This window comes from Rhineura floridana, chromosome 4, assembly GCF_030035675.1.
Source record: "Rhineura floridana isolate rRhiFlo1 chromosome 4, rRhiFlo1.hap2, whole genome shotgun sequence".
NCBI lineage: Eukaryota > Metazoa > Chordata > Lepidosauria > Squamata > Rhineuridae > Rhineura > Rhineura floridana.
The window spans coordinates 150,459,516-150,473,644 of record NC_084483.1 but is presented as its reverse complement, the minus strand read 5'-3'; the positions used below and the strand labels follow the sequence as shown (position 1 = coordinate 150,473,644).

Below are 14,129 nucleotides of genomic sequence, written 5' to 3'. Positions count from 1 at the left end.
CCTTAGCAAGAAACTGCCACCTTTGCCTTCTCTTGTGACTGTCCCTTTTTTCTATCCACTGCATTCCTAGGCAGAGGGAGGTTAAAGAGAGGGGCTTTAAGCCCAGTAGATGGGGCAAAGCACCTTGGTATCACCTGATAGTGCTGAAGCTCTTTATGCAGAAACATCCAAGATTGCTAACTTCTGCTTTTTGGAAGCTTTGGCACAAACATCCCTTGCAAGATTAGTTAACGGGTACTGTGTTGTTCAAGCTCTGGTGCTGATTTGGGCTATCCTTCTTTTTGCTTCTAAAGGATGTCTTATTGCTCAGTCAATTCATACGCTCTGATGGAGGGATGCTATCCCGGAGAATCACAGGCCTTTGTTTGGAAGAGCACAGGAAGGTTGTTGAGTGTGTGAAAATGGCTCATCGAGCAGGTAACTAGCTCTGTTTGTAAGCTAATTTTTCAATTATGTGTGGCTTCCTTGGGCTGGAATATATTATATACAACAACTGGGCGCAAAAAATAACTGGGACTCATAATTTCATGATCAGAAGGATTTGCCTGTCCTGGTGTCCCTGAGTTGTATCCAACTAAGTTCTACTCTGAGTAGACCTGTTAAAATTAAAGGACCTGAGTTAGTCAAGTCCTTTAATTTCAGTGGCTCTACTCTAAGCATGATTACCACTGGCTACAACCCCTGCTTCTGAAGTATCCCTTCCAGACTACTATTCTGCATTACTACAGAGTTTTAGTCCAAGTATGACTTTCTGACTAATTAATGGCTACCTGTTACTGGTTAATTAAACCCATTTTGTGATGCATCCAACGATCCACAATGAGTTAGACTAGGCAGTGGCATAACAGTGGTGCAACTTCTTGGGAACGGTTTCAGTTGATGCGGCCTGATGACGTGGACAAGGTGCTTGCAATGATGTGGCCAGCAACGTGTCCTCTCGACCCTTGCCCTTCTTGGGTTATTAAAGCTTGCTGAGGGAGTCTGACCGAATGGATCCAGGGTGTGGTCAGTGCATCATTGCGAGAGGGAGTGGTTCCAGCCGCCTTGAAAGAGGGGGTGATTTGACCACTCCTGAAAAAGCCCACCCTGGACCCATTGGTTTGTGACAACTACTGACCAGTTGCAAATACCCCCTTCTTAGGGAAGGTGATTGAGAGGGTTGTGGCGCAGCAACTGCAAGTACTCTTGGATGAAACAGATTATCTTGACCCATCCCAGTCTGGGTTCAGGCCTGGTTATGGGACTGAATCGGCCTTGGTCGCCCTGATGGATGACCTTCATCGGGAGAAGGACAGGGGGAGTGCGACCCTGTTGTTCTTACTTGATCCCTCAGCGGCTTTTGATACCATTCACCATGGTATCCTTCTGGGCCGACTTGGTGAGCTGGGTATTGGAGGCACTGTTTTACAGTGGTTCTGATCCTATCTCCAGGGTCGCTCTCAGAGAATAGCATTGGATGACTGTCTTTCGGCCCCCTGGCAGCTGTGCTGTGGGGTGCCTCAGGGTACCATCTTGTCCCCAGTGCTGTTGAATATCTATATGAAGCCCTTGGGAGCAGTCATCAGGAGCTTTGGGGTGAGGTGTCAGCAGTATGCTGATGATACCCAGCTTTATTTCTCCATAACATCTGAATCGGGAGAGGCCGTGCAAGCCCTGGACTGCTGCCTGGACTCGGTGGTGGGCTGGAAGAGGGCCAATAAACTGAGTCTGAATCCTAGCAAGACGGAGGTGCTGTGGGTTGGTGGCTCCCGAGTTCGGATAATTGGTCAGTTGCCTGCGTTGGATGGGGTTGTGCTCCCTCTGAAAGAGCAGGTCTGTAGCCTGGGGGTGTTCCTGGATCCATCTTTGTCGCTAGAGGCCCAGGTGACCTCAGTGGCTAGGAGTGCCTTTTACCAGCTTTGGCTGGTGAGACAGCTGCGGCCGTTTCTGGACCGGGATAGCCTGACCACTGTTGTCCACGCACTGGTAACCTCTAGGCTGGATTACTGTAATGCGCTCTATGTGGGGCTGCCCTTGAGGTTGGACCGGAAGCTGCAGCTGGTGCAAAATGTAGCAGCGAAACTGCTCACTGGGGCAGGATATCGCCAACATGTCACCCTGCTGCTGAAAGAATTGCAGTAGCTGCCCATTTGCTACCGGGCCAAGTTCCAGGTTCTCGTTTTGGTGTACAAAGCCTTATACAGCTTGGGACCAGGAAAGACCGTCTTATGCCTTATATATACCCAGCCGATCACTGCGCTCTGCAGGTGAGGGCCTCCTGCAGATACCATCTTATCAGGAGGTCCATTCCGCACAACATAAGAAACAGACCTTTAGTGTGGCGGCACCTACCCTGTGGAATTCCCTCCCCTTAAATATTAAACAGGCGCCATCTCTGTTATCTTTTCGGCGCCTACTGAAGACTTTCTTCTTTCAACAAGCCTTTTAAGTTGAGACCTATCCCAGTCTGCGTCTCTGTTGGAATTGTTTAATATGTTTTTTAATAATGTTTTTAACCCTTTTTTAAAAGTTTTTTTTAATGTTTTTAATGCTGTTTTGTTTTAATGTATTTTAAGATTTGTTTTTATGATGTTTTAACGTGTTTTAATGCCTTGTTTGCCGCCCTGGGCTCTTGCTGGGAGGAAGGGTGAGATTCAAATTAAATAAATAAATAAAGATTGTAGAGCCCATGGAATATTTGGATTTCAGATCCTGTTAGCACCCCAGGTATAACACAGCAAATCAGTGGCAGCGCAGAGAGGAGTTTCTCCCCTGCCTTCTTCTCCTGATGTTCTTTGGTCTTAATGCTAAGTATGCCTCCTTATGCTGTGTGTGAAATAAACCATTTTTATTCCTCAGGCCACTGAGGAAACACTCTAGTTTTCTATATTAGAGAATAGCCCAGCAACATGTCTTTCTAATGAATCATCAGCAATGTTTTGGTACCTATGGAAAGTATAAAAATCTTTTAGGTTAACAATAATTTTTCAGTATGTGAAACAGACCACTCATTACTACAGTGAGATCTTGAGGCTTTTAGTTTTGGACTGTTTCTAACCCTCATGGCTTCAGAGAGAAACTTTTAAAAATTATGGTCATTTTCTGTTCAAGTTTTGGAAAATATATGGAATTTGAGTGAGGCTTCCACTAACTGGGGTTCGTATGTCACCTAGCGTAGCATATGGCATCCCACTGTGCTATATTGCTGTTGCTGCTGTTGTTGTTTTGGGTTCAGAATGCTAGTGAAGTACTTGGGCTGCAATCTTCTGTATACTTTGGATTCTCCATTCATTTTCCACTTACGTTGATGTCTCAATCTCTGTTACTCCCCTTTTCAGGTTTGCTGCCAAATCATAGGCCTAAACTTCCTGAAGGTTTTGTTCCAAAAAACATGAAACCAAAGCTCAACAGGTCAGTTGTCCCCCTGTCTTAGTGCAAAAAAGGTTGTTGGTTTTTTTCAGAATTAGTATGATTGGACCGAAAGCAACACACTTACCTAGAAGCCAGACCTTATAATGTAGCATTTCTCAAAATGGGGGGCAGGCCTTTCTAGGCCTCAGACATAGGAAGGAGAAGGTGCAAGAAGTCTGTATGTCTTGGTAATCTTCCTGTATGTAATCAGTGCTTAGTATTGGTCATAACACCACTGGATTTGTTGGAAGGAAGGAGTGGGATTGCCAGTTGCTGACTGGTGCAGCAGGCCTGGTTGCCAAGTGCTTCAGGAGACCTGGGGCAGGGAAAGGAGGCATCGAGGAAGTAGGGAGGAGGAGGGAGCTTAAGATCTGGGTAGGAGATATGTTTGAGAAATAGTGCAGAAAAGTTAGTATCTCCATTCTTCATTTGTTTCATACAAATTATCCTGATTATATTGGCCTTGTAAAATGTGTGTGTGTGTGTGCGTGAGAGAGAGAGAGAAAGAGAGAGAGAGAGAGAGAGAGAGAGAGAGTACTTTTTCTTCACTCCCCCCCCCCTTAATTTTCCTACCCCCTGTCATTTTAAGAAAAATGGTGCAGGGCAAAACAGTCACTGCAGTCTTCTGTGCTGATGTGAGCTTTGAAACAGACAGACTGTCTAGATATTGGCAGTGGGTGGTGAACGGGACAGGAAGGAGGAGCTCATTAGATTTGTTGCCCTCTTTGTCCTATGCCTGTTCCTCTTTTGTCTACAGTTTTTAGATCACCCATAGTTTGCCCTTCCTCTGTTGCACTCTTCCTTTTCCATCTTGCCCTCCCCCATTGCTGAGCAGCCCCTTGCCCCTTAATGGGGGAACTTAAACCCTGTTGCCTTTTTTGCTTTGCTGTGTGTTAAGAGGTGCTAATCCCCTATTTATGACCTTGCCTTCTGTTTCCATGGAGATGTCATGCAGTTTATGAAGTTCATATTAGCAAGCTGTGGGGTTACTAAAGGCCACAGACCTGTAGCTTGTGAAATCAGAGGCTATAGGGTTTCAGCATAAGATTCCTCTTGTAGTGTGGGTCTGGCCCTTGGTAGTCCAGTTCTCTAGGTTGTTGCCATAGTTCAGTGGTTCTCTCTGACGATCATGTTCTGTGCAGAAATCAGGATCTGTGTCTAAATGTGACACATATTTGACGACAACTTAAAGATTCCTATCACTTCACAGCTTTGCTTTCTGAAGATCAAATCTGTCTTGTGAGTTTCACACATTGTTTTTTAACTCTGAGTTGACTCAGTAGCTGTGAAACAATGCCTACTAGATGAAAGCAGGAAGTGGTGAATTCCAGCCCCACCCCTCCAAAACAGAATAGGTTTTTTAAACCAGACATTTTAGCAAACTATTTTATGGTACCTAAACAAGCAAAAATAGTAGTCACTGTGTCTGGCATCACATCTACAACACCATTTATTTTGGTATCCCTACTTCATCCCATGTCCATGCTTTCCTTTGCTTTTCCCATCCAGAGGAAATCTGTGAAAGGTTGTGGGAGGCTGATCAGTGAGAAAGCTAGAAATGGATCTGGCGACAGGGCCAGCTAGTCAGGGAGGAACAAGGACTGATGCTTGAATGTGGAAGAGGGGTTAATAGAATGGGATAGTTTAGGAAAGGTAAGTAGATACTAATATCGGTGGAAGGGGTTGAAGTTCTGCTTTTTAGGAATGCTACCCCAGTTCATCAAGGTATTTTCTCTATCGGCTGGAGGTAGAAAATTCTGCATTTTTGGGGTCTTGCCAGGTCTCAACTGCTACGGCACTATTGAGGGTTTTGGCTCTGTGCCTACCCCCACCTGTGCCTCCCACGTTGATCTCTGGAACTGCCAGTGATGCAGAGGACAGGATACTTTTTAACCACTTCCTTTCTGCAGATCTAGGGGGTTAGGTCATGACACGGTCCAAACTGCCATGTCCCATTTTCTTTAGAGCAGCATCAAGAGAGGCAATTGTGTTGAAAGTACAGGCCTCAAGTTCCTATTTTCAGCTCTGCCACAGTATTGTTTAAGTACTACCACCTTTGGTGCTTCTCACTCTCACCTGTGGGATAGTTAGCTCATTTGCTATATCATAAAATCCAAATGCTTAGAAAGGGAAAGATTGCTGAGTGACTGGGTCCTTGGTGTGCAATGGATAGGGGGTTTTTCATTCAGTAAATCAAGATCAACATTTGGAGCCTATTATGTATTACATTAATTTCAGAATTTCTCTCCTCCTTGTTCATCTACCATTTCTGCTTTTGGGTTTTGAAGTCTTAAGTTGCCATCTTCTAGCAATTGGGGGCTAGGGAAGACCATTGAAGGCCTTAAGAACAGGAGAAATAATTTCTCAGAAGGTGCCAGATTTCTTTATGAAACTAGTAGCTCCAGGCTCCTTATTTTGCTGGTAGGTAGAAGGCTATTGTAATTTTTAGTACAGCTTCTTCAGACTTTTCACTTCGCTTCCCATCTTCAACCAAGAGGTAAAGGAAGCAAAAGGTGGATGCATCTTAGCAGACTCTTGATTAACAGGTATGCTACTTTCTGCTGTTCCCTCCTGCCGCAGATGGCTTTGCCTCACATAGTGAGGCTGTTGTGTCCATGGTGGTAAAAGTAGCTCCTTGAAAGTACAGCAGACTCCACGTGCTTGCATGAGTTAGCAAGCAGGTCTTTCATCTGAAATGCCATCATACAGTTCAGGCATCTGAGTGTTTCTCAAAGGAAGAATTGAAAAAGTGGCAGAAAAGCTTTGCAATGCAGTGAAGCAACTGGCTTGACTGATAAGGCCCCACTGGTTAGAGTCCAGCTGGTTAGACTGCCTTCATGCAACACAATAAAACTGCACTGGATACTTTTTGAAAAGAGTAGTCTTATGGTTGTGCCACTAACATGCTTTTACTATACAGGAATATAAAGTTAATTAAAGTTGAAAAGTGGGGTGGGGTAAACACATCCATGATTTGTGTGCTCCCCTCACCTAATAATTCCTTTCAAGTCCTCACTATGATGCCCCCATGCATTAAAATAAAATAACCCAGAAAGCTGTTTCCTTAAAAAAATAAAAACAAAAAAAAGTCTTTGTCTCTAGCGGACAGAGGTGCCTAGGAAAATGTTCAGGATATGAACAAACGTTTAGCCAGAAGATGTATTCCTGCTCCCTTTTCTTCATTTGTAGTGGGAGCAGAAGTCACCCAAAGCTTACTAATCTGAAATAAGACTTTATGAAAAATGGTTGTCTAAAAAAAGCATAGAATATATATTGAATATGTACAGATTTTGTGATAGCGGCTTGCAGTGCTACCTGGAAAATGTCAGAACTGAGAGATTTTTCTCCACCAGAGTTTGTGTGTCTCAACTCTCTCCCCTCAATCACACAAGCCTTCAGAATTTTGAATCTTGCCCCCTCATAATAGGATAGGAAGAGGGTTTTTTCCTCTTTATAATTCTCACAGAATGAAAAGTCAGGCATACAGAATGTGTGACTTCATGAGAAATTCTGCTTTACGTGTAACTGTTAAAACCTTGCCTTAACCTGAAGGCCACTTTCCATGTCCATTCCCCCTCAAAATTCCATTCATTGTTCCCCTAAGCAATGAGATAAGTAACCCATTGAGCTGTCATTTTCTGGCCTGGTGCCCTGACTGTACAGAGATTTAGAAGTCTCTGTTGTGGGAGAGAGGAAAGAAGCTGGCTGATATCAGATGGCACCAACCAACCAAGAGCTGTGTGGTGAGCTGGGCTTCTACAGTATTAGCAAAGGGGTAAATCATCTACTTGAAAAAAAAAAAAGAAAAGTGATTTTGAAGTGGAGGGGACCAAAAGATCATAAGTTCAACCTATATTTATGACACAAGATCATTCAAGCACCAGCCTCCTAAAACAGAACTTACTGTGCCACACTTATCTATCAACCAGATGCTTGCAGGGAATTAACATATACGTGAAACCTCTGAGGTCATTTAAAGTTCTGGAGTGAGGTATCAGAAGTTTGTCTTATTTATTCCTTGTTACATTTATATCCCACCTTCCTCCAAGAAGCTCAAGGTGGCATATATGCTTCTCCCTCTTCCCCATTTTGTCAGCACGCATCTCTACTTCTTATTTTCACAGGGCTTGACAATCTCACTCATCACTTATAGCCAGGCTCTGGAGAGTGAGATGAGTCCAAGGTTTCCTCCAGTCAAGGATGATGAATTCCTCCCTCTCCCCAGCTCCCAAGTTTGGCAGAAGCCTGAGATTTGTTTTGGCTCTGCACTTGGCAAGCACAAGTACACAGCAAAAGCAACAAGCTTCATCCTATCATCTTCAGCTCCAAGCTGGAGGGGAGAGGGGAAGGTGCATCAGCTAGTCTTTGCATTTGATGGGCACTATGAGCTCACACACTGCCACCTGCCATATCAAGGACAGAGGTGGAGCAAGTCAATATGTCTTTGCCTTCAGCTTGGTGCTGGAGATGGGAGGCAGAAGTGTGTGGTTCCCTCCAAGAAGGACAAGTGCTTCCCATCATCTCTTGCTGGTGTTCTGGTGGCAAAAATGGATGAAGCTGAAGTGTTGGGAGATTCAGGACAGACAGAAGGAAGTTCTTCACACAGTACATAGTTAAATATGAAGTTTGATACCACAAGATAGAGTGATGACTACCAACTTGAACAGCTTTAAAGGGGGATTAGACAAGTTCATGGAGGATAAGGCTGTCAATGGCCACTAGTCATGATGATTGTATACTACCTCCAGTATTGGAGATGGTATGCCTCTGAATACCAGTTGCTAGAGTACACAAGTGGTGAGAGTGCTGTTGTGCTCATGTCATGCCTGTGAACTTCTCACAGTGGACAACCAGATGCCTATGGGAACAAAATGCTGGACTAGTTGGACCTTTGGTCTGATCCAGCAGGGCTCTTCTTATGACCTTAAGGTGCAGTCTCTCAGGCCTGTGGCATGTTGTGGTGCGCAACCCACGGCCTTTCTCCTCCCATTGTCCTGGCATGAAGATGGGTATGGTTAATAACAAACCTAAGAGTTTGTTTTGTGTCCTTTTACTTAAATGTAATTTATATAGAGAGAGAACTTCTACAGTCTCTGAAAACAAATGTTAATATGTACAAGTCTACATTCCAATTATTTATATAAACATCTAAGCCATTGCAGTTGCTCTTCTTGTGCTCTACCTTGTTTCAGATAATCTATTGTGTTAACTTCATTATAATGTTTCAAACTTTGTTGAGCCATTCACAAAGGAGGGGTCTCATTTTCCCCTTCCCAGTGTTGTACCAGAATAAATTTGGCAAGCCTTAGCAAACTTTCGCATATAAATGATTTTAAGTTTGGATATACTATCTAATCAGCCGTATTAGTATTGTGGTGGGTTTATAACTTATGTCTAGAATAGCTAGCTGCTACTGCAGCTATTTATTTAATGCATTTATATCCTGCCCTTTCTCCAAGGAGCTCACGCTGGTGTTCATTAATCTCCCCTTTTCCCCATTTTATCCTCAACAACCTTGTGAGACACACTAGGCTGAGACATGGTAAGTGATTCAAGAATGCCCTGTGAGCTTCATGGCCAAGTAGCGATTTGAACCCTGGTCTCCCAGGTCTTAGTGCAACATTCTAACCACATTTGCTACCTATGTTACTTGCAAGAAGTTATGTTCGTCATTGCTTTGGAGACCAACCTTGTATTAGTGAGTGTATGAAAAATGTATTTGCATTTTGTGCTGTGCCTCTCTGAAGCAGTAGGAAGTATTTGCAGCATCCATTTTGTATGTCAAGTGGAGGATCAACAATCTTCACTACTACTGCTAGTATCCCTTCCCGATGCAGGGAAGCCTTATCCTAACTTTGTCCTAAATACTCCCCAAGTATCAAATTGATTCTTTCCTGTTGTTGCTTGATTTAAATTTTAGAAACGAAGACATAAAGGAACTGTATTGTGTTTCTTTATCATGATCAATAGTGTGCCTCTGATTACTATCTCTGAAACTATCTTTGGAAATAAGGGGCATGTGGAAATCCAGTCCTCCACAGAAAATTAGTTTCTCCAAAGTGAGATTGGGGGGGGGGGGTTGGCATAAGAGGGACTGCTGTTGACCTGAGGGCAAGGCTTATTTTTCTCCCATGCCAAATCATCAACATTAAAAGACAATAAATAAACAGGAACATTTTTTAGTTTTGGACAAAGCATGTTTGAAGTAGTAAAAGTAAAGTATGCTCCAGGAAGGGCATATGTCCAACTTTCTGTTTCAGCTAATAGCGAAAAGCCCCTAGCCTGCTTGCTGTTCACAAAAGAAGCCACAGGGCTTGAGCAGAGAGTTGGATTAACCTGCTTAAGACAAATAATAAAAGCTTTAAAACTTGGCGTTTGCTAAATCCCTTTTCCTTCGCAGAATTGGAGTGTATGCCTCCCAAGGCCCCAATTGAAAATGGAGGGATGTCTTAAGCCACTGCCTTCTAAGCAGCTACCTCTCGTTGCTTGTTCACCTCCTGCTTTCCTCTTCCAGTGAGGTCATTTGTTATTACAGGAGCCTCTTTCCCTCCATTCAATGCCTATAAACGTTGTTTGGCATGTTGCGATACATAGCAGTTGGGTCCTCCTCAACCATAACTGTTGCTGTCAACAGGCAGTGTCTCCATTGGATTTGATGTATAAATTGATGTTTGGCCTTCAGATAAAACAGATTTGCCCTCGTGCAATGTAATCCCAACAGAGCATTTCCAGAATGAAGTAGTGTTTTTAATTCTAGTTGTCCTTCTAGTTGAGTGGCTCCCAGCTTTCTACTTGCCCAGAATGAACCACAAAGATTCATTCATGTTAATGTGTTGGGCTCATAAATCTTTATTGATGCTCCTTGTGCATGGAATACTACTTCTGCAAATTCCTTGAAGTTGATCTTTTTTATTTGTACCTGAAGTGGCCTTCTGCACAAATGGACCTCCCATATTAACTACTGCAGTGTGCTTAGGATAAAGGGCTACTGCCAAGCTTCACTTGGGAGGCTGATTTTGTTTCTGCAGCTGACAGCATTGAATACAATCTGTTTTTTCATTTGATTTGAAAAACTGTTTGGGTTCCTGTCTTGTGAAAAGTGCTGGATTGATGTGAGGGGTCTTCATATGTTCCATAACCGCTTGGTACTGTTGAGATTTCATTACCATTTTACAGGCCCCAAATGCATGCTCAGCACTACACTAACCAAATAAATTACACTAGGAACTGCCCAGAGCACTTAACATCTAAATTTGCACATGGTGCCACAAAGGAGGAGTGACCAAACCACAGGGATGGGAAGGGCATACTGGGGTCATAAGACCATATTATTGCTCACCAGAGAGTCATGCACTCAGCATTGTTGTGTGTGTGTTTTTAAAAGCCGCTCAGTTCCAACTTTGGATTGAGCCAAGGAATAATCTTGCAGATTACACTGTGGTCCTGTTTTTAGAGCTTTGGTGTGCTTGCAAGAGTCTATGCAGGAATCTGGCCCATATCCCCTATTCTTCCCCCCACTCCATCTGCTTGCATTGCAAAGCAATAGTACTTGCCTTAGTGCACCCCCAAACATGCTAAGAGATACAATCACTACCTTTTCCTTAAAGAGTGATCCAGTTCTGTTGATGTGCTAATCTGATCTATTGATTTAGGACGTATTCTGTGTTTTAACAATGTAATTTTATTGTTGATTTTATGTTCATCTCCATGATTTTTTTAATGTTGGCAGAATAGAAACTTTTGCAAATAATTAATGAATTATATTTATATTGATCAAGAACCAAAATACTAGTTGCTTATAAAAATGATCTCAACCAGCTGCATTCATCTGCAGCCTAAGAATGAGGACAAGCTGCTTGAAAGGTTTTGGCTTTCTACAAGTAGCCTTGACCCTTGCCAATTATGACTAAAAGGTGGGCTCAGGGAGTAGTAAATGGCTCCTGGGTTGGAGGGTGAAGTGTCAGCCTCCCTTAAAGAAGTGGTAGTGCGTCCCTTGCTTAAGGGGCCCTCCTTGGACCCTGAAGTGTTTCCAATATATTTAATTAAATTTATATACTGATATATTATAATAAAACCTCAAAGCAGTTTACCAAAAAGTAAAATCAAACATTAAAACCATCAATAAAAGACAGTTTAAAAACAGAGTTTCTTCTGATTTTTTAAAAATAAGTGTTGGACATCGCATATAGTCACAGCATCTCTGGCCTCCTTGGAGGAGGGGCGGAATATAAATTAATGTCATAACAATCCCTTTTTGGGCAAGGTACTTGAGAAGTTGATGTGAGAAGTTCAGCTTCAGGCTTGCTTGGAGAAAACTTCATCTACACCCATTTCAATCTGGCTTCAGGTTTGGGATTGGTACCAAGATTGCCTTGGAAGCCTTGATTGATTATCTTTGTTGGGAAAGGCACAGGGAGAGTGCAACCTTGTTGATTCGCCTTGACCCCTCAGCAGCTTTTGATGCCATCAACCTCCTGGAATGACTCTGGGATGGGAGTTGGAGGCATCATGTTACATTAGTTCTGCTCCTACCTCCAGAGCCATTTCCAATAGTTGTGGGGGACTTCTGTTCCTCTGGAATTCTCTTGTAGGTTGCAAAGGGTTCAATCTTGTCCCTCCCTCTGGCTTTTTAACATCTATAGGAAGCTGCTGGAAGATGTCATCACAGGATTTAGAGTGAGGTATCATCAACATGCAGATGATGCCCAACTCTATTTCTGTATACCACTTGATTGCATTGAGGCAGTACAGGAGCCAGACCAGTGCCTAGAGGCAATAAAGAGCTCTACCTGGGGCTGTTCTTCAAAAAGGATTTGGAAGCTAAAACTGGTGCAGAATGTTGCTGCCAGGATGTTGACTGATCCTGCTGACTGGACTCATGTAACACCAGTTCTAAAGAAGCTGCACTAGTTACCAATCTGCTTCCTAGCCCTATTCATGGTGCTTATGTTGACATGCAAAGCCCTGAACATCTTGGGACCAAATATCTGAAGGAACGCTGCTTTGCATACCAACCTGCCCATCCATTAAGATCTGTAGGGAAGGTCCTGCTCGTGATTCCACTGCCAGGTGAGGTTTGTGGAGTAATGGCACACGACAGGGTGTTCTTTCTGATGGCATCCCATTTCTGGATTGGGAGGTGTGTCTGGCAGTGATTTTCTTAACATTCCATCAGAAGATTAAGATGCACCACTTTGCCCAGACCTTGGGAGGCAAGGCGAGAATTGTAAGAATTAGTTTTAAATTGCAGAGTTGTTTGCTTTGTGGTAATTCTATTTTGTTATATGCCTTCTAGTCTATTACTACTTATGGCGAGGTGGTTTCCCATTGCCTTCCTCTAAGCCTACGGGACCCGGTATTCCCAGGCGGTCTCCCATCCAAGTACTAACCAGGCCTGACCCTGTTTAGCTTCCGAGATCAGACGAGATTGGGCGTGTTCAGGGTAGTACAGCCATAGCCGAAGGGCAGATTAGAAATGTCATAAAGACATAAACCTATGTTGCTTATAGAAAAGCATTTATAGAAAAAGATAATTTTTAATCTTTGTTAGAAAAGATTTTAAGTGTTTTTTTTTCTGCAAAATACATTGTGTAGGTTAGATCTTTATGGACTCAGTTTTATTTTGAAAATAAGTAACTGACTGAAGATGTTCCTAATATCTTAAGGTTAGACACTAGTAGTTTGGTTACATCGTGGCCTCTATTTCCTTCCCTGATGCCCTAGATAACTTTAAGTACACCCTTATCATCGCTGTTCAGCCATGCAGGAAAATGTCATCCTCAGCCATATAGGTCTTTGTTCAAAGATCATCCTAAAGTCGACATCTAGGAAACCAAATTCTATATTTAGATAGAATTTTCAAAGCAAGCTTTTCTTTGCAACTAAGCTCTTATTCTGCTCCATTTATTTAATCTATGGGCAAGCACAAAATCTAGTGTCGCTATGCTTCTCATCATGTGAAGGAATCATGTTGCCAATGCCAGAACCACACTGCATTTAAAATGCTTCTGTGTTGCATGAAAGTGCAGAGGTTTAACCTACTCCATCCTTATAGTCAAGTGAATTTGAATTTCCAAGGGTCCTGAGCCATGATTACACAGATGGTCACGCTTGAGTAACAATTCTTTTAGCAACTGAAGATTTTGTTGGATCATCATTTATGAATCCCCAGCCACCAGGACCTCTTTTGTTTTGTGGATTCTGTTTCCAACACCAGCAAATCCAAACGGAATCCTACAAGAACATCTCTACAGTCTCTAGGCATGTGTGAAAATAAATGCTCCTGCCAAATTCTTATTCCCAAGCAGAAAGAAAACTTAACCTAGTTTCTTAGGAAAATAGACTTAATTCCTTTGGAGACTCTCAAATGAATCTGGCCTCATCTGTAGTTGTCTTGTGCTTGCAGCTTGGACTCAGTGTGGAGCTTGGTGTCTTCCCAAAATGATGAAACAGGAGGAATACATTTAGAGCTGGCCTTTTATGCAGTAGAAGTAACCTGACATCCAGCTGTAGCCAGTCAGAATTGGAACATGCCAGAGGCTTAAGTTTGTGTCTGATTTATTTTAAATATTGAAATGGAGAAGAGGGTGAGTGGTCATGATTCAGAAACACTACACATGGCCCAAGCCTATCTTGCATAACACCTAGTAGGAAATATGGAAGGGGAGCAGGAGCCATACTCGTGCCATAGGCTGCACTGATCTTTGCCAGTATGCAGATGAGCAAAGCAATACTGGGCA

The 14,129-nt window shown here is 43.0% G+C and overlaps 1 protein-coding gene and 1 pseudogene across 1 annotated transcript in view; one reads left to right on the top strand and one right to left on the bottom strand.

The window, feature by feature from the left end:
- Nucleotides 1-14,129, top strand: part of MRPS18A (mitochondrial ribosomal protein S18A) — a 35,322-nt gene that overhangs the window by 20,604 nt on the left and 589 nt on the right. Inside the window, exons 4-5 of the mRNA XM_061624809.1 lie at nucleotides 294-417; nucleotides 3,318-3,390. Of these exons, the coding sequence (XP_061480793.1) occupies nucleotides 294-417; nucleotides 3,318-3,390 (197 nt within the window). The remainder of the gene's footprint in view (nucleotides 1-293; nucleotides 418-3,317; nucleotides 3,391-14,129) is intronic.
- On the bottom strand, nucleotides 12,731-12,849 carry LOC133384590 (5S ribosomal RNA; annotated as a pseudogene).